The 20397-nt window shown below is 42.0% G+C and overlaps 2 protein-coding genes across 12 annotated transcripts in view; one reads left to right on the forward strand and one right to left on the reverse strand.

The window, feature by feature from the left end:
* The window catches only part of CTPS2 (CTP synthase 2), a 215600-nt gene that overhangs the window by 48244 nt on the left and 146959 nt on the right, over window positions 1-20397 (forward strand). The gene's annotated exons all lie outside the window — the stretch shown is intronic.
* On the reverse strand, window positions 9556-12999 carry S100G (S100 calcium binding protein G). The gene is made up of 2 exons (XM_012434477.3): window positions 12865-12999; window positions 9556-9660 (listed from the first exon to the last, which is right to left on the reverse strand). Exons 1-2 carry the CDS (start codon window positions 12997-12999, stop codon window positions 9556-9558), a joined length of 240 nt encoding a protein of 79 aa, XP_012289900.1.

Raw genomic sequence — 20397 nt, forward strand, 5'->3', positions numbered from 1 at the left:
TGCGGGAACTTCTGCCCACTAGATGCCAGTATCACCCCCTCATCCCTGCCCAATTTTGACATTAAAAGTACCTCCAGATATTGTTAAACATCTCTTGGGGGCAGGGCAGAATCACCCTGGTTGAAAACCACTGATTTAGAGAAATCTAATTGTATTTCTGTCCACTGTAGCCTGTTCACTCATTTCCCTTATGGTAACCATTCATTCTTTTTTTCTCGGTTTATCTTTCCATTTAGATGTAAGTAAAGCTGTATGTCTTTACAATCCACTCCCCTTCTTAGGGAAATGGTAGCATACTCTGCACAGTTTTTTCCTGCGTTGCACTTTTCACTTAACACTATATGCTGGAGATCACCCCACAGAAGCACGTAGATGTATTCTTCACTTTTTTATAGCTTGTAATTCAAACCATAATGAACCATAACTTACCAGCCAGTTGGTACTTTTAAGGCTTACGCTCAGAAGGCCTAATACCAATGAAGGGTTCCTTATGAGTCTTTGATATAAACATATTTCCTGACTAATAGCTGAAATGGCTATGCCAGGAAAACTATGGGTTTTCTTTTCTAAGATATACTTTGGGATAGGAAGTGATTTTACCAGTAGGTGCCACTGTTACATAGTGTTGGCAAGGTTAATTCTTTGATGACTATTCTTTACTGGGAGTGTGTGTACGTGCATTAAAATAATTTTATACACAGGGTAAAAAAATTAAGCGCTGCAGAAAAGGTACAGAATGGCCTCTCCTTTGTCCCCACCTCACTTCAATTCCCTTACCCAGTGGCAACTACCTTGATATATTTCTTTATTTCTTTTTTATTTTTTTAAGAGATGGGCCATCTCACTATGTTGCCCAGGCTGGATATTCTCAGATATGATCATAGCGTACTATAGCCTTGAACTCCTGAGCTCAAGTTATTTTCCCACCTCAACTTCCCAAGTAGCTGGGACTACAGAGGCTTAGCTGATGCATCTCTTTAGTTACTTCAGAGATTTGTGTGTGTGTGTGTGTGTGTGTGTGTGTGTATACCCACTTAGCCACACACATATGAATATGTATTCCCTTTACAAAAAATTTTGACTGGGTACAGTGTCTCCTGCCTGTAATCCCTGCACTTTGGGAGGCTGAGTTGGGAGGACTGCTTGAGTCTAGGAGTTCGAGAGCAGCCTGGGCAACATAATGAGACCTTGCCTCTACAAAAAATAAATAAAATCAGCTGGGCATGGTGGAATGCACCTATAGTCCTAGCTACTCGGGAGACTGAGGTGAAAGGATCGATTGAGCCCAAGGGGTTGAGCTGCAGTGAGCTGTGATTGTGTGGCTGCACTCCAGCCTGGGCGACAGCGTGAGACCCTGTCTCAGAACAAAACCAAACATAACAACTTTGTAGCATGCTCGAGACACTGTTCCTACCTTGCTTTATATGCTGATCACTCCACATCAATGTGCAGGGTTATCTTCCACGTGCTTGCCCTGCTGTATGCTATATGGCTGCATCCTTATTTATTTAACTAGCCTCATATTTAGTTTGTGCCCATTATTTTGCTGCTTTAAATCATGCTGCAAATTAGTATCCATGTATATATGTCCTTGCACCCATGCGTGAACACGTCTGTGGGGATAAATTCCTAGAGGGGGAGTTGCTAAGTCAGAGGATATGTACATTTTACATTTTGATGGCTCCTATACACATAAGTGAGATGAGAACAATAAAAGCTAATTGCTATTGAACATCTTTATGGCCTGCAATCAGTTTGTTGGAGAAAAATAGCCTTAAGAGCCAGCATTTGTATTGATGTGGGAAGTCTTATTAAAAAAAAAGATGAAGGAGATAGAATCATAAGGCAGCAAGCACCGTGAAGCCTGCAGAATCACTTAAGCTTGAGCAAATAACAGTTACTTTGTGGGCGTTGGTCATTCTGGCTCTTCTAGCTAGGAAATTAAACAATTTGGAAACCAGGAGCTTTCTTTAGGGTATATTTACTCCCAAAATCTGTTCATGGGTCATCATGACCCTCCGTTGGCATGCATGATTAGGGCTATGGATGATTATGAAACCAGTAGAGACACTGGCATCCGGAACAGATCCAAGAGAAGGTCTCTCTTATACACATAAAAAGAGAAATAGATTTTTCTCTAAGGGTTAAGGTAGTCTCTTTCTGAGTCTCAGAGTGCGCAGGAGAGAATGAGTAAAATTTATTTTATTGTGTCATTTCTCTGCCCAATCTACAAGGTAAAATTGAAGGGTCTGGGACTTTGCAGAATACTTAGGGTTCCATAGCAGCTCAGGTTTTTTGGCCTGCTTCAAAGTAGTCTCAGCTGCCTTCTACATACAGTCTAACTCTGTATCAATCACATGGCTGCTGCTGACATCCTTGACCTTGAATTTGGCTTGCGAGGTCTCCAGTTCATCTGGAGGGTAGTTCACAGTATTTTGGACTTTATATTTAGAATATTTTCAGCTTTTGAGGCATATGAAATGATCTCAATCTAATGTGTAGGCATGTGAATATGCTTAACTCTAAGCATTTCTTTTCTGTCTGTTGAAAAAGGTAACTAAAAAATCTGAATTTACATATTATATGACACCCTGAAAACAGAATTCATGTTCCACCTTCAAAAGACATCAGCACACACATGCACACTTGGATGGTGGTATTGGAAAGGAGCAGGGAGAAATTAAAAGCATTTTAACAAGATGCAAATGGATATTTGACATTTTGGTATTTGATATTATTTCAATGTTCATTATCATAGGTATGATGTCATTTATCCCTTTTTGATCCAGGAATTTTCAGGGTTAAGTGAATTTTACATATGCCATAGTAGATTTGTGAAACAGTCACATAATTAAAAGCTGATTTTAATTTGCTTTTGGGTGAAAGTTGATTTTTGTTATACATTAAGCATAATTAATTAATGCATAGCATTTTCCTGCCTTTAGTTGAAGCCCTGTTTAAAATATTTTCCTCATCTGTATTATTTTTCGACAACTTCATATGGAATGCAAATTAAGAAGTGTTGAAAAAAACCCAGACAGCCCACTTAGAGTTATCTTTTAGGCGATTTTGATTACTTTGAGGATTGGTTTGTGTTTACAGTGTTGAAGTAAGCATCTCCTGACTATTAAAAAGATCATATAGAAATCACTTGGCGGTTAGTTAGAGCTAAAGACTTTTTTCCCATAAAAGCAATCATCAAGAATACAACTGTAGGCTAGGCGCGATGGCTCACACCTGTAATCCCAGCACTTTGGGAGGCCGAGGTGGGTGGATTGCCTGAAGTCAGGAGTTTGAGACCAGCCCGGCTAACATAGTGAAACACCATTTCTACTAAAAATACAAAAAAATTAGCTGGGCGTGGTGGCAGCCACCTGTAATCCCAGCTACTCGGTAGGCTGAGGCAGGAGAATTGCTTTAACCCAGGAGATGGAGGTTGCAGTGAGCTGAGATTGCACCATTGCTCTCCAGCTTGGGCAACAAGAGCGAAGCTCCATCTCAAAAAAAAAATTACAGCTATAATATGGGTTAAATCTTTTTACAGACCACTCTGGGAGCCTACTACTCCTTTGATACTATCTCTGTGGGGATAGTAGGTTTAGAGTTGATATCAGACTGTTGGCTAAGGTAACTTTTTTCTACTCAGATAAAGAAAAATTCTTGGCTGGGCATGGTGGCTCACACCTGTAATCTTAGCGCTTTGGGCGGCCAAGGTGGGAGGATTGCTTGAGCCCAGGAGTTTGAGACCAGCCTGGTCAACATGGTGATAACTCATCTCTACAAAAAAATTAAAAAGTTGTCTAGGTGCGGTGGCTCGTGCCTGTAATCCCAGCACTTTGGGAGGCTGAGGCAAGCGGATCATGAGGTCAGGAGATTGAGACCATCCTGGCCAACATGGTGAAATCCTGTCTCTACTAAAATACAACAAATTAGTTGGGCATGGTGTCACGCACCTGTAATCCCAGCTACTCAGGAGGCTAAAGCAGGAGAATTGCTTGAACCTGAGAGGTGGAGGTTGCAGTGAGCTGAGATCATGCCATTGCACTCCAGCCTGGCGACAAAGCAAGACTCCATCTCAAAATAAATAAATAAATAAATAAGCAAACAAATAAATAAAATAAAATAAAATAAAAATTTAGCTGGGTGTGGTGGTGTGCACTTGTAGTCCCAGCTACTCAGGATGCTGAGATGGGAGGATCACCTGGGCCCAAGGAGCTGTGATCACTGCACTCCAGCCTGGGTGACAGAGTGAGACCCTGAAAAGAAAGAGAGAGAGAGAGAGAGTATGGAGGTCTCAAAAAATTAAAAATAGAACTACAGTATGATCCACCAACCTCACTACAGGGTATGTATCCAAAAGATATGAAATTAGTATGTTCAAGAGTTATCTGCACTCCTGTTTGTTGCAGCATTATTCATGATAGCCAAGACATAGAATCAGCCTAAGTATTCATTGATAGATGAATAAATAGAGAAAATGGAAGTGGATTACTACTTAGCTTCAAAAAAGAAGGAAATTCTGCCTTTTGCAGCAACATGGATGAACCTGGAGGACATTATGTTAATAAGCCTGGCACAGAAGGACAAATACTGTATAATCTCACTTATATGTGGCATCTAAAACAATCAAACTAGAAGCCGAGGGTAGAATGATATTACCGGGGTGGAATGGGAATGGGAAAAATGGAGAGATGCTAGTCAAAGGGAACAAACTTGCAGTTATAAGATGAATAGTTCTGGAGGTCCAATGTTCAGCATGGGGGCCATTGTTAATAATGCTGTATTGAATACTTGAAATTTGCTGAGAGAGTAGATCTTTAGTGCTCTCACCACACACACACACACACACACACACACACACACACACACACACACACACAAAATGGTAAGTATGTGAAATGATGAATATGTTAGCTTGGTCATGGTAATTATTCCACAGTGTATGCATAGATGAAAACATCATGTTGTACACCTTGAATATATACAATTTTCTTTTTTTTGTCATCCTGTGAGTCCTACACCTACTTGCTCCCTTTGTGACCTTGGGTGGATTCAGCATGGCAACCAAGGACTTTCATGATTTCAAGCAGGTGTGCCCTCTTCATTCCTCATACCTGGCATTCCACCCCAAACATGTGCATGTTCTCTGAACTGCCTTGCATTGGGCATGATGTGTTTGCTTGGGCCATTTTCTCTCTTTCTGAATGCCCACTGCTGTCCCTTTCCTGCACGCTCCCCTCAAAGTTCTTTCTACAAAGCCCAGTTGAAATACTACTTTTTTGATGAATCCTTCCCCTGACCTGGTCCCAGACTTACTGACTTAGAATCTCAGAGGTCTGGAAATTTGTATTTCCCATGGCATCTTGTATAGGGCCTTGCCCATAATAAGTACTTTATATATGTTGGAGTTGAAATAGATAATGTATATTAACTCTGCAAGGGGCTAATTGATACCTTGAACTTGGGCTAAAATGAGAAGCTAGCGTGAGCTAGGTATCAGAACTGAACAAATCATGCACTACAAATAATAAAAACCCAAACTATAGACTCACATTGGTTAGGAATGAAGATGTGAAAATCTTAAATAAAATATTAGAACGTCTAATTTAACAGCATTAAAGAATGATTGGTCATGACTGGCTAGTATGTTTATCCCAGGAATTAAATTAATGCATTATATTGATCGAACAAAAGAGAAACCCTGTAGCGCCATACATGCTCAATATTCAAACCTGGTGCTCACAATCTCATAATGAAGTAGGAAGAGACCAGTACTTCTTAAACAAGAACACCTTTTACAAAGCAGTGCCCAACAATAAACTTCATGGTGAAATAGTAAGGGATTCTTATTATAACCAGCAACAAATAAAAGATGTGCACCGTCGTGAACAAAATAGTTGTTAAAATGAGACCAGGAAATGCTCTCTAGGAGTGAAGCTGGCCTTCTCCTTCCTACCTGTAGAGCTATGATTCCATACAACCTTTTGGGAAATCAGTTAGGTGGTCCGTTTGACAAACCATACAAATATCCAGACCCTCTGACTCAGACGTTTACCTCTCAGAAATTCTCCTAAGGAAATCTGAAATGTTGACAGAAATATGAATAGGTACTCATTACATTTACAAGAATTGGAAATGACAACGATCTACTCATCATAACATTTGGAAGAATTGGAAATGACAACAATCTAAATGCCCCGCAATGGGGAAATAGTTAAGACTATTATGGGGTATCCATACAGTGGAATGTGATGAGTCATTAGAAATGTTTAAGAGTTTTAATACCATGAGAATGTTCTTGTGTTGAATTAGAATGATACAAATTGTATTTAAACATTCCCTCAACTGTTCATAAAAATCTCCTCTGTTTTATGGTGGTTTAGAAATCACTTTCTTTTTTTTTTTTGAAGCAGAGTCTTGCTCTGTCACTCAGCCTGAACTGGAGTGCAATGGCATGATCTTGGCTCACTGCAACCTCTTCCTCCCGGGCTCAGACAATCCTCCTGCCTCAGCCTCCCGAGTAACTGGGACTGTAGGTGTGCGCCACTGTGCCTGGCTAATTTTTATATTTTTTGTAGAGATGGGGTTTCGACATGCTGCCCAGGCTAGTCTTGAACTATTAGGCTCAAATGATCCACGTGCCTCAGCCTCCCAAAGTGCTGGGATTACAGGTGTGAGCCACCGCACCCCGCCACTTTTCTACTTTTCTGGTTAACTTTCTAAATGTTTGAAATGGCTTTCAATGAATTTCATTTTATTATTGAGGGAAACTTCCATAATTATTTCCTTTCTTTCCAAATCTCCACAAGTATACTCTTCTCCCAAAATTTAGATAGTTGTATTTTTTGATTATTCCAAATAGGAGTGCTGTGAGGCTAATCACAAAGGGCAGCAGCAGGGGATTTACAAAGTGTTCTCTTACTAGTGAACATTTTCATTTATTTCGTTTTGATAGGACACACATCCATATGGCTCAGAAATCAAAATGTCCAATAATTTGTCCAGTGAATAGTAGCTCTCTTATTCCTGTCTCCCTCCTACCCCCGCCATCTGCCCAGTCCTCTTGAAGCATGAAACCAATGAGAATAGTTTCTACTGTGCACTTGCAGAGATTTTCCAGGAAATCTCAAGCACCTTGCCTTCTAAGTCACTATGTGCCAGCTACTCATCTTGAGCCCAGTTTATTTTGGCCACCCTGTCCCCACCACCTCTGTGTTTATATCAACCGGTACTTCTCTCTCTCTGAGCTCAAACCTTCCAGCGACAAGCCTGGTACTGCCCAGCCTTTTATGGGCAGATGAGGTGGGAGCATGGGCATGTGCTCCTCTGCCCACCTCAGAGAGCCATCCAGCTTCTGGAAAAATGACAGCGGCCAACTTGACAGAAGAATCCAGCATATACATTCAAGTTCACTGGATTTAAAAAAAAAAGGCTGGGCATGGTGGCTTATGCCTATAATTCCAGCACTTTGGGAGACAAAGGTGGGTGGATCGCTTGAGCCCAGGAGTTCGAGACCAGTCTGGGCAACACAGGGAGACCCCTGTCTCTACAAAAAGTAAAAAAAAAAAAGAAATTGGCCAGGCATAGTGGCACATCCAAGCTACTTTGGAGGCTGAGGTGGGAGGATTGCTTGGGTGCAATGAGCCATGAATGGGCCACTGCACTCCAGGTTGGGTGACCAAGCAAGACTCTGTCTCAAAAAAAAAAACAAAAAACCAAAAACCAAAAAACCTAAAACTAAAAATAAGTCAAAGGCAGTACTTTGCACGCAGTGATTTTCAGCTTGAGGGTAGGGCCATATAGCAGATTCTTGGCGAAGGCTTATGTAGTTTGAAAAGCATTCAGTATCATCATTTTCTACACTTTGAAAGTAGAAATGATCCCATATCTTTCTGATGTTAACTACAGAAAGTATAGTATGGCAGTCTGAGCTCTAGAACTTGAGGTAAAAATAATAAAGGGCTTGAAGAACGTTGTTTAAAGGCATGTCATGTCACTCCCAATGGGGTTACAATTGGGCTTTTGGTGGGGAGAGCAGCAGTGGGGTAAAAAAAAAGTCTTACTTCATGTCTAAAGCACAGATATGCACACAGCACATAAACAGATGCACATGGCATCCCTGGAGTTAAAATTTCCTGGAGGGTGGCGATTAGAAACAAATGTTTAACACGGCTCTGTAGGAGAGAGGCCGGGTGCCACCTGTAATCCCAGCACTTTTGGGAGGCTGAGGCGGGCGGATCGCCTGAGATAGGGAGTCTGAGACCAGGGTGCACGCCTGTAATCCCAGCTACTCAGGAGGCTGAGGCAGGAGAATTACTTGAGTCCAGGAGGTGAAGGTTGCAGTGAGCCAAGGTCGCACCACTGTACTCCAGCCTGGGCAACAGAGCAAGACTGTCTCACAACAAAAAGAAAAGAAAAGAAAGATTGAGAGACACAGTTCGAAGGCAGTGGGACCCAATACTATTGATACTTCATGGGTGTTTTGTGGAGGAGAGTTTCAAGGATATAGAAGAAATAAAAATCTAGCTTCCAGGGCCCTGCTGTGACCAGGCTATTAGGATTCGCTTGAACCATTGGTAACTGGGATGAACTTGAACATTAACATTTGAACTCTTATCTGGTAAGGGGTAGCAGAAAGTTCCCTTCCCTTCTGCACTCCTTGCCTCCGTATTCCCCACTGTCCTCACTTCACCCGCTGCATCCCCCAGCTGGACTCAAAAAGTGGAGGGCTGACTATTTTCTCAGATTACAGGATGCCAAGAGTTGAGAGGGCCAAAGGTCTTCCTGTGATCTTACACATCACACACCAGAACCAAGGCATTAGGCTGGTAGACCCAAGGCCACTCGGTCAGTGATGAGTGGGGCCACCTCTAGATCCTGTGTTCTTTCTGTTCCCCCTCAAGGGTCATTCATTCGGAAAGCACAGCAGTTGCTGGGAGATGGCATGAAGTCAGGTGTCTGTGAAGTGTTTTTCTCACTAGCTAGTGGATAGTGTGAGATGAGAGTAGAAATTGTAGATGATCCGAGCACTGAGGAGTTAAGGAGGGAGAGCAAGCAACAGCGTGATTCTGGCAAAAAGTGGAACAAGGGAGCTGCTTTGGCATTTCTGGATTCTTTCCAAGTCTCCCACACCATCTTTGTAGTTTTGGGCAGGATCACAGAGCTATCTTGGCCCTCACCTTTTTCTTTGGACAAGGTTCCCCTGTATGGTCCAGGCTGGAGTGCAGTGATGAAATCATGGCTCACTGCAACCTTGACCTCCAGGGCTCAAGTGTTCTTCCTGCCTCAACCTCCCCCTCTCTCTCTCTTTTTTAAATCTGTAGAATTAGTTGAATCCGACTAAGGCTACTTTCAAGTCTCTTATGTTATGAGGGCCAGTACTTAACAAGGTAACGTATGTCTGATAATTTCTTTATTAACAATAATTGAACCTCATAGCCAGATCTTTATAACTGCAAACAATTAAACCAGAGACTCTGGTGGATTCCACACAGGATAAGACCACAGCAGAGGTGCTGTTCCTTCGGCGCTCAGGGTACTATCTTGTTTTCTCCTTTACTGGGATATCTTTTTTACTAATACTTGGAATTCTTCAAAACTAACTTCTCCATCTCCATTCTTGTCCAGTTCTTGAAAGAGATCATCTACAGTGTTTGGACCCTGTTTTAGATAATAGAAGAATGGGAGAGGGGAGGGGAGAAAAAATGAATCAGTTACTGCCACACAGTCTCAGAAGTTAGAGGCCTTGGATCCGTGTGCCAAGAAGGCAGCCTAGTGACATGCATCTAATAGCTAACAGAGAGAAACCAGCTTTAACTGTTGTATTGCTCCATGTCATAGAACTGGCTACCTTTTTTTCCCTCCATATCACACATTTATTATTATTTTAATGCAATGTGTATTTTAATACAGTTTTTTTTTATGATTTTGGGTGTTTTTTTCTTTGTGCCTCTAAAAACATTCCGAGAAGGGATCTGTGGGCTTCACTGGATTGCCCATGGTGCACACACAGTTGAGGACCCCTGCCCCAAGGTTTTCCTGGGAGCTGGGTTTGTCTCCTGCTCCAGAGCTAGGGCTGGCATATTACCGGAGGCAGCAGGCAGGGAGGGCTCCCTGCTGGCCAGCATGGGGCCAAGGCCTTTAGGTAGACTCTCTAATCCTTCCGACCACCCTATGAGGGAGATGTACTTTACAGACGGGGAAACAGGCTCAGAGATAGCCAGTAACTTGGTTGAGGACCCACAGCTGGTTAGCAGAGGGCTTAGGGTCCACAGGTTGACTCCAGAGCTCAACCCCTTAACTAACCACTGCCCCAATTTTTCCCAAATGCTGAGCTATGCAAAATGACTTTGGCTCAACGGTTCTCACGCTTTAGCATGCACCAGAATCACATGATGGGCTTGCTGACCTTAGTGAATACAGATTGCCGGCCCCAACTCCAGAGTTTCTGATTCACTAGGCCTGGGGTGGGGCCTGAGAATCTGTACACAAGGTCTTGCTGTATCACCCAGGCTGGAGTGCAGTGGCATGATCACAGCTCACTGCAGCTTCTACCTCCTGGGCTCAAGTTATCCTCTTGCCTCAGCCTCCTGAGTAGCTGGGACTAAAGGTGTGTGCCACCACACCTGGCTAATTAAAAAAAAAATTGAATAGAGACAAGATCTTGCTGTGTTGTCCGGGCTGGAGGATCTGTATTTTCAGCAGCTTCCCAGGTGATGCCAATGCTGCTGCCCTGGGACCACACTTGGATAACCACTGCTTGAGATGTCACGTGAGATCATATGCAGGCTTTTTGACTACTGAACTTCCTGCAGTGTTTTAAGCAGACTTAATTTTTGTCTCTACCATATAACTCTAATCTTAAAGCCATTACTACGTGGACTTTGAGGTAGGAGTTTATCTGTGGCAAAATACTGCTTAGAAAACTGATTGAAATAACAGTTTAGTTTGTCAGTTTCAAATTAAACTATATTATATACATGTATATATGAATTGTGGTAAAAAACACATAACATTGAATTTACACTCTTAATTATTTTTAAGCGTACAGTTCAGTAGTGCTAAGTAGATTCACAGTGCTGTGCAACACATCTCTATGGAAGATATATTTTAACTCCTGAGATTCCTACAAAAGCACTTAGCACTTTGCTTTGATCATAAGACCAAACTGTAAGTTACTTACTCAGCCTCTGATATATGAATATGAAACACTGTTTTCCTGAAGCCTTTACCAGATTCTAAACCATACATGGTGATGATATATGTAAACAGAGTATGCTGGAAAATCTTAGTAATCCTTATGGAAATATAATCAGGTACATGTAAGTAGACTTCCAGAACTTACCAGTCTTCCTACCTTTTTCCAACTTATAAGTCTTATGTACTTTTTGTAGGAAAGACATAAAGTATACAAAAATTTACCCATGTTACCTTTTGAAACAACTTGTCTGAGTAGATGGCCTAGGCTTTCCTGTTAGATGATTATTTTTCTTCTTTTTGGAAAAAACATGAAGTGTTTTTTAAAATTTAAAATTTCTCACTAACTTTTGTTTTGCTTTTTAATTAAAAAGTCCCTTTTTCTGCTAGTGACTAACTGTTTTTACAAGTGCTTTTATATTTCAATTATAAGAAAATGAGAAAATAGCAGATTATAGGGTCATTGAATTCAGCTATTTTTCTTTTTAGTATTAAAAACAGAAGTCTTTCCAATTGTCATATTGGCAGAAGAGACATTTCTGGTTGAAATCTGGAGAGCTGGTTAAAATATTTGAAGAAACGTTCTCTCCTGAAGTTAGAGCTAAATAGTGACTGAGTCATTCGAAACAATTGCACAGTCACTTCCATTGTGAAGATGGTTTTTAGTTGCAAAATGACAATGACTCTCCCCTTTGAGTCCTCTGCTTGACTAGGCCCGACCTTGGGCTTCCCTCTCTGTTTTTGAATCTGACCATCCTTGATATTTGATCATCTGGCCTGCCTTCAGCTAGAATCCTGTCAAGGCAATTTAGCCAGAAACCCCTTATGCCGGATGTTTCATTGGTAATTTTCCATCCACTGGCCCCCCATCCTGCCCCTCAGTCATAAACCTCTACTTGTCCTTTTTGGAGTAAGTCTGTCTTACCATCTTTAGTAAGTGTCCTGAATCAGTTTTTTCTTTACCAAAAGGAAAGGAGGTACTGTATATTGGAGAGAGGAGGATCAGCTCTTCTCTGCAATCTGTTGCCTTGAATGCATTTTGATCTTGACAACTCTGGGGTGGTTTTATGTGAAACTTTATGGCCAAGGAAATTTAGTCCTTTCTAGAAAGTTATTTAGACATGCATAGTTGTCTCATTAACACAAATTTAAGTGATGAACACAAATTTAAATGCTTTTGAAATATAAATGAGTTCTGACAAGGCAATTTGTCAATGGGTTTTCATAACAGACTGCCAAGTAAGTGTTGGTCTTGTTGAGGGATTTTATATATAAAAATGAAGCCTGTCCAAGGCCAGCTAACACTATTTTGCAGTCCTCTTTGTTTTCCTAAAGCCTGGAACAGAGATACCGAATCGATGCTGAAGGCTTAGTGGGTTTGCTTGGTAACTTGTGGGGCTTCCAGGCATAGCTTGGCATTGCTTCCATTTACCGTGGCTAGTCCTACAGAGTCCTGTGCTGAGGCTGCGGGAGGGATAGAAGGCTTGGCCCTTGTTTTCTGAAAGCTTGCCTTCTGAATTGTGGCCTGACTTAAGAGGAAGAAAGCCTACCTGCATGTGTCCTCCCTCAAGTGATGGTCCTTATAAAGCTCTACTGGGGTCGTTTCCTCTCCCCCGCTCCCTTCCCACCATCAGTCCCACTAAGCGGTCTCTGCGGATGGCCACTTACTTTGAGTAAACTGGGGAATTCAGCCTGAATCAATAGCTTCAGTTCATCCTTTGACAACTGGTCGGGATCACCTTCTTTGGCTGCATATTTTTCAAAAATCCTCTTCAGTTCCTCAGGAGACTTTTTAGCACTCATTCTGGTGTCCTACAAATTGGGAAGAAAATGAACTTACCTAAAAGCTGAAGTAGAGTTTTGTGCTGAGGGTTATCAGCAGCATTTTAGTGCCATTGGGCCATTTCCTTGGCATAAAAGGGGAAGAATGAGGAAAAGAGAGCATCAGGGTGGGAATGGCACCAGTAATTTCCAACATGTTTTAAAAATAAGCATCTTAGACTGGGCATGGTAGCTCACGCCTGTAATCCTAGCACTTTAGGAGGCCAAGGCAGGCAGATCACCTGAGGTCAGGACTTCAAGACCAGCCTGGCCAACATGGTGAAACCCCGTCTCTATTAAAAATACAAAAATTAGCTGGGCATGGTGGTGCGCGCCTGTAGTCCCAGCACTTGGAAAACTGAGGCAGGAGAATCACTTGAACCCGGGAGGTGGAGGTTGTAGTGAGCTGAGATCGCACCACTGCACTCCAGCCTGGACAATAGAGCGAGCCTCTGTCTCAAAAAAAAAAAAAAAAAAGGCATTTTAGACAGTATGTTAAATGTCTGTTCTTAGAGTACGTATGTTAGGAGATGGTCCCTGGAGCCAAACATTTTTATTAGTAATTAATGACATTCTTCACTTTTTATGTGCCTGGTCTGCACTCTGCAGGCTGTGGTCTTGAAGAATACTTGACCACAGCTTCTAGCTTCTAAGTTACAGAGAATATCTTCAGATGGCATAAACTCACATTCTCTCTAGACCATTATCTTTCATGCCATTCTAAAAGGAAGCAGAGTATTAATGCAAACAGAAGGAGCTCTAGGTAGTACCAAAATCACACTAACCTGGTCGCACAGTAGTGAAACAGCTAGAGGAATCAAAGGAGTTTGAAGAGCTGAGCAGAATCATGAGACTTTTATAGTCTTACCAGACACACCACCCTGATTATGAAAATTTCCTTTTGTTGGCCATTTAAGGGTAATTATTAATGGTTTTTGAAACCCAGGCTTAAGACTGCATGAACCCCATAATTAAGGGCAAGATCCAATAAAAGGCCATCTCATGGTTCAGAGTCCTAAGAGGAAGCTTGGATTTTTTTCCCCCTGAGATTATATTTTTCCCTCCAATGTAGAATCATGATATTTGCTCACTGTTCACATTTCATAAAGCTTAGATATGGAGGATTATTTTCAATTCAGTTGCATATTTAGGCTTTAAAAAATAACTTTCTTCATATCCAGAAAAAAAAAATGCTGCCCTGTGCGATAACTCATGCCTGTAATCCCAGTACTTTGGGAGGCCGAGGCAGGAGGATGGCTTGAAGTGAGGAGTTTGATACTAGCCTGGTCAACATAGCAAGACCTCATCTCTACTAAAAATTTGAAAAAATCCTCCAGGTGTGGTGGTACACACCTGTAGTCCCAGCTACTGTAGAGGCTGAGGTGGAAGGATTCCTTGAGCCTGGGAGGTCGAGGAAACAGTGAGCCATGATTGTGCCACTGCACTCCAGCCTGGGTGACAGAGTGAGATCCTGTCTCTAAAAAAGAAAAAATGCTGTCATAGAAGGACAATATTACATAGTTTAAAAAATTACAGTATGGTCCTTGATGTCTGTCTGAGGTCTTGTACATATTAGGAGTTTAAATATTTGAATACATGAACGAATGAATGGAAGTATTGCTGCAGACGCGGGTTTAAGAAGTGGAAAGAAGATACTCGATAATTGGTGATTTTATTTGGCAAATCAAAATTATTGAGTAACATGGTCATTTTTCAGCTCTTTCATTATTTGTTGGTCTCATGTCTGCTTTTTATTTCTCATTATCCTTTTCCTTACCAAATATATTTTGTTATCATTCAAAAAACTTGTGACTTACTCTTGTTCAATTGGAAATACTTCAAACTTTTTGGAACTGCCATGATTTAAAATTGCCGAGGACACTGATTTCTACTGGAAAGAGTTCCATGAAATATATAAGACGTTTCTGAGGGTCATTGATCTAATGCTGATGTAACTCACAGGAAGGGGTTCCAGGTGGATTTTAAGAGCACTTTGCAGCTTTGAAACACTTGTACACTTCCACACTTGTACAACTTTCTCTGACTCTGCCTTATATCACCCACAAACTGAGGACTGAACTATTGAGACTGTATTTCTCCCTGATGTTTCTCAGCTCTAAAATTCTAGGGTCTTATTTACAGTGGAGAACAAATGGGAAATCTAATAGAATTCCTTAACAGCTTCCCGCCAGTCTTGAGCATTTATCATTCCATGTGTCTTTGCTGTCTTGTATATATTCTTTTTTGTTTTTATTACGGATTCTTTGACTTTGCCATGCACCAGTATAGAATATGTATTAACTCACTGATTGGAGTAAAGACAGGCATTTTATTTTTAGTTATGAGATTTTACACAAAAATATTCTGATTTTGGCAATGCATTTTAATCAATATTTTAGAAAATTGTCAGTGGTTTTACACATATGTTCTGTTTTCCTAGGAGAAAGTAGGCTTTTGTGCATAATCACAACAAGCACTATCTTTTTTTTTAACATCTTTAAAAAAATATTTCAAATCTACAGAAAAGTGGGAAGAGTAGTGCAATGAACACCAGTCTGCCTTTCGACTAGATTCACTAATTGTTAACATCTCCGTATTTGCTTTCTCTTTCTCTGGACACTTTCCTCTACCCCTGAGTCATTTGAGAATCAGTTACAAACATCCAGACGCTTCCCCTGTAAACGCCTCAGCATCTGTCCCCTAAGGACAAAGACATTCTCCTATGCAACCACAATGCCATTATCATAGCCCACGTTAAATCTCTCCAATTGTTGAATAGCATCTTAAATCGTCTTTGCTCTCAAGTTACCACTCGTGAGCTAAAATCCAATGGGGTGATTATTATATTTCTTGCATCTGTTTTGTTTGTGATTGTTGTTTGTTTTTTTTGAGACAGCCTCACTGTGTCACTCAGGTTGGAGTACAGTGGCACAAATACAGCTCACTGCAGCCTCGACTTCCCCAGGCTCAGGTGATTCTCCTATCTCAGCCTCCTGAGTTGCTGGGACTACAGGCATGTGCTATCCCGCCTGGACAATTTTTTTTTTTTTAAATTTCTCCGTAGAGAAATACAAAATGAGTTTTGCCATGTTGCCCAGGATGGTCTCCAACTCCTGGGCTCAAATAATCTGCCTGCTTCGGTCTCCCAAAGTGCTGGGATTACAGTTGTGAGCCACTGCACCTGGCCTATTTTTTGCATCTGTATTGAAGAAATGATTTTAATAACTATATGCCATCTTAATAACTATATATTTGATGAAAGATAACATGTTCTATATAACACACCCATATGTTACATATGATGTGTGCATGTGTATGTAAAAATTATCTATAAGAAAAGCTTTTGGAGCAGTATTGGTTAATAGCCTTTTAGGCTACAATTCTCTTATTTCAAGAGACAACTGATTAGAATGGGCCCAATGCTGCCTATTGCCGGAATTTATACTTGTAAGAAATGTGAACAAAACTTGACTTGAAAAACAGCCTGTGGGGGCTTCTTAAGTTTTTACTTGCTCACTTCTGCCTGTCACATCTCTTGTCTGTTATTTTTCTCTTTACTCATAGACTCAAAAGCATGAGGGTAAACCTGCACTCAGAAACATGAAATCCACCAATAGATACTCTCATGAAACATTAACTAAAAATATATGGAGACAGGTGATAAATACAGGGTGTGTTCACAACAGTGCATTTTGAAACTAGAGAAGGGGGAAAATGACAGGCACAGGGTGGTAATGGAAAAATTGAGAGGCAAAGGTTATTTATCACCTCACTGTTCAATTATTTGATCTTTGGACAGACTTAATTTTTCCTAGGAAAGCCAAGAGTAACATATTTTAAGAGCTCTGGGCACCACAGGCTTCTGTGGGCTATTCTGCTTGAAGTTGACAGCATGAAGTGTCTTGAAAAGCACCTTCAGGAAGAGGTTACAGTGTTAGTACCCAGCCATTGCAAAATAAAATGGGTGTGAAATGCTATCTGGGGGTTCTTGTTATTTTTGATCCTGAGAGTACTCGAATGCGACTTTCTCAGAAAGGATAGCTTACTCGTTACCTGACTTGGTGTCTCCCTTCCCTGGATCTTCAGACAAAGTTCACTTCCAACCTTTGCCTGGACTGTGAGCCTCGGTCTTTTGGGTCAGCCTGTGCTCACCTTCAGCAGTTGAGTTCCCAGAGGCCTCCCGACCATAGCCTGTGATTCTTGAGGGCATATTTTTTACCATGGGCAGTATGCCTACCTAGGCACCCAACTCCCATGGCCTCATTAAATCCTTGCTGCAACCTTATGAAGTGGATGCTCTTGGTCCCCCCCAGCCTACAGAGACTCCAAGGACCTGCTCAAGTCACGTTACTGGTCAGTAGGAGAGCTGGAATTCAAGTTCAGGCCCAGCCTGCACCCTCAGCCACCATGCCACATGCCCCTCACAGGAGAAGGGCTTCTCTGAGGACAACCATTGTATGTTAACATTAAGCCCACAGGTAGTATCACACTTAAGTGTTATGTTTACATCTGGAGGTATAAGAAGGTTCTTTTCCTGAGTTATAAGAAAGTCCTTTTCCTGATGAAAGTGATATAGGCCTTTGTCTGTTTTGTGCTGCTATAACAGAGTACCTGAGAGTGGCTAATTTACAAAGAAAAGAAATTTATTTCCTCCCTTCTGGAGACTGGCTGGGAAGTCCAAGATCAAGGTGCTGGCATCTGGTGAGGGCCTTCTTGCTGTGTCATCATGTGGTGGAAGGCATCACATGGGTGAGAGAGAGGAAAGGGACTGAACTTATCCTTTTACCAGGAACCCATTCCCATGATAACTAACCCATTGCAATGATAATGGCATTAATCCATTCGTGGGGGCAAAGCCCTTATGACTTAATCACTTCTTAAAGATTCCACCTCTCAACACTGTTGCATTGGGGATTAAGCTTGCAACACATCAACTTTGGGGAAAACATTCAAACCACAGCAGCCTTCTTCTACTGGTGGGGAAAGAAACAAGTTTAAAAGACTGAAAAAATACATATGTACTTATGGGGCTGGTTATTGGTTTCTTCACTGTAGATTCCATTCTCACACTAGTTGGTGACACAGCAGGGCAGGTTGGAAGCCAGAAATGGGAAGTAAACTGCTTCATGTTAGAGGTAGGATCTGTCAGGCAGGACTGGTGATAGTGTGTACTCAGCTTCTGAGCAGGGCACCGCCCTTCCCTTCCCTTCTGCTGAAGTGATTTACCTGCAGCTTGGGACATCCATGAGTATCTCAGACACCCCTATGCTACTTTCTGGCCCACTGACCCATCCCTTAGTCTCCTCTGTTAGTTTTTAATACACTTAAAACACTGGGAGATTCCATTATTGAGCACTTGATCTGAACTTGACACTGTGCCGAACTCCTTGGTAGAGATGGAGAATATAAAGATCTAATCCTTGTGCTTGATGAGCGTACACTTAATTTATGAGAGGAGATGCATTTATGAAATAATAGAGGAAGTTAAAGCTGTTTGTAGTAAAGAACTGTGTTAGATTCCTATGGCTGTTGGAACAAATTACCACGCAGTGGCTTGAAACACATACTCATTTCTTCTGGAAGTCAGAAATATAAAGTGGGTTGGCAGGGCAGTGTTCCTTCTGGAGGCTGTAGGAGAGAATCCATTTCCTTGCTTTTTCCAGCTTCTAGGGGCCACTTGCACACGGCCATCCTCTATCTTCAAAGCCAGCAGCATAGTATCTTTCAGTCTCTCTAATCTCTGCTTTGCGGTCGTATGCCCTTTCTGACCTTGACTTTCCTGCCTCCCTCTTTGAAGGGCCTGTGTGATTACACTGGATCCACCTTGATAGTCCAGAATCTTTTCTTCTCAAGGGCCTCAATTTACAGGCCGGGCATGGTGGCTCATGCCTGTAATCCCAGCACTTTGGGAGGATGAGGCCGGAGGATCATTTGAAGCCAGGAGTTTAAGACCAGCTTGGGCAACATGGCGAAACCCTGTCTCCACAGACACACACACACACACACACACACACACAAACACACACACACCCCAACCAAAAAATTAGCTGAGCATGATGGCATGCACCTGTGGTCCCAGCTACTTGTAAGGCTGAGGTGGGAGTATCACTTGAAGCCAGGAGTCAGAGGCTATAATGAGCTGTGATTGTGCCACTGCACTCCAGCCTGGGAGACAGAGTGAGATCCTGTCTCAGGGGAAAAAAAAAATTCTCAACTTAATCACATCTGCAAAGTCCCTTTGCCAAGGCCACAGATTCATAGGTTTCAGGGACTAGGATGTGGATATCCTTGGGGTAGAGGAGGCTTTATTCAGCCTCCTGCAGTGACTTACTGAAAATTAATTGACACTGTATGCATTATTTATTTGGTAGGCTGAGCATAAGAATGGTATTAATTATGAGACAGTAAGGGGAACTGGAAGGGGTCCCTGAAGTGTGAGGAATGGGAGGAAGAAGGCATCTCGGGAAAAGTAGAGAAGGAGGCGGTCTGTGTGTAGTATCGTGGTGGGTAGGAGAGTGGAGGTGCCATTAACAATGGCCCCAGCTAGCTGAGGTAGAATACATGATACAGGTTAGAATACATGAGGAGCGCGTGGTTAGTCTGGGTTCCTGTGTCAAGTGGAACCTGAGAGCCACCCAGAAGAGTTTAGATTTGGTTTGTAGTGATGGAGGCTGCTGGAGCTAGCAGTGCAACTCTACATTAGGGAACGTAATGTTGATGTGAAAGTACTTGATACCTTATGTACAACTTGAATATGACTTAGAATCAAAATCAGAATCAGGCTTGAAAACCTAATGAGCAGTAGGAAAGGAATGAGTTGGAGAATCCTGGTAAACAAGACGAGAGGAGGCCGGGTGTGGTGGCTCATGCCTATAATCCCAGCGCTTTGGGAGGCCGAGGCGGGCGGATCACTTGAGCCCAGGAATTCAAGACCAGCCTGGGCAACATGAGGAAACCCCAATGCTACAAAATAGGAAAAAAAAAAAAGGAATGTTAGAAGAGGAAATTGCTGTGTGTTGCCTGAAAGTCTGGAAACGGCTGCTGGTGGGTAGGCTTTCCCATTGTCTCCAGGTGAAATTTCAAAGATAAGGAACATGAGGAAAGCTGCGCTTACCAGGGTAGGTCAGGTAGGTCCCGTACACACTGCCATTCAGAAATTTCACTGTTGCTAAGAGAACCTAACTTCCGTAGACTTTGTTGTTTGAGGCACTTGGGATGCTGTAAAGTCTTGAACTCATTACACTTTTATTATGGGCTGCAGAAAACATCAGTCAAGGTTAATGAGTGCCATACTTACCCTTACGTGCTGCTTTTACATCTCCTAAAGCTTTATCACTTATTGATCCTTTTTGATTTTTCTCCTGCTATATGGCTCAGTTC

The sequence above is a fragment of the Aotus nancymaae genome, unplaced genomic scaffold, assembly GCF_030222135.1.
Source record: "Aotus nancymaae isolate 86718 unplaced genomic scaffold, 86718_ANA_hifiasm-v0.15.2.pri h1tg000058l, whole genome shotgun sequence".
Taxonomy (NCBI): Eukaryota; Metazoa; Chordata; class Mammalia; order Primates; family Aotidae; genus Aotus; species Aotus nancymaae.

Bases quoted from the DNA above. Each gene is read 5' to 3' on its own strand.
- S100G (XM_012434477.3), bottom strand. From the start codon at position 12,999: ATGAGTGCTAAAAAGTCTCCTGAGGAACTGAAGAGGATTTTTGAAAAA. The intron at 9,661-12,864 runs GTAAGTGGCCAT...TATCTAAAACAG, and splicing joins AATTCCCCAGTTTACTCAAA to GGTCCAAACACTGTAGATGA.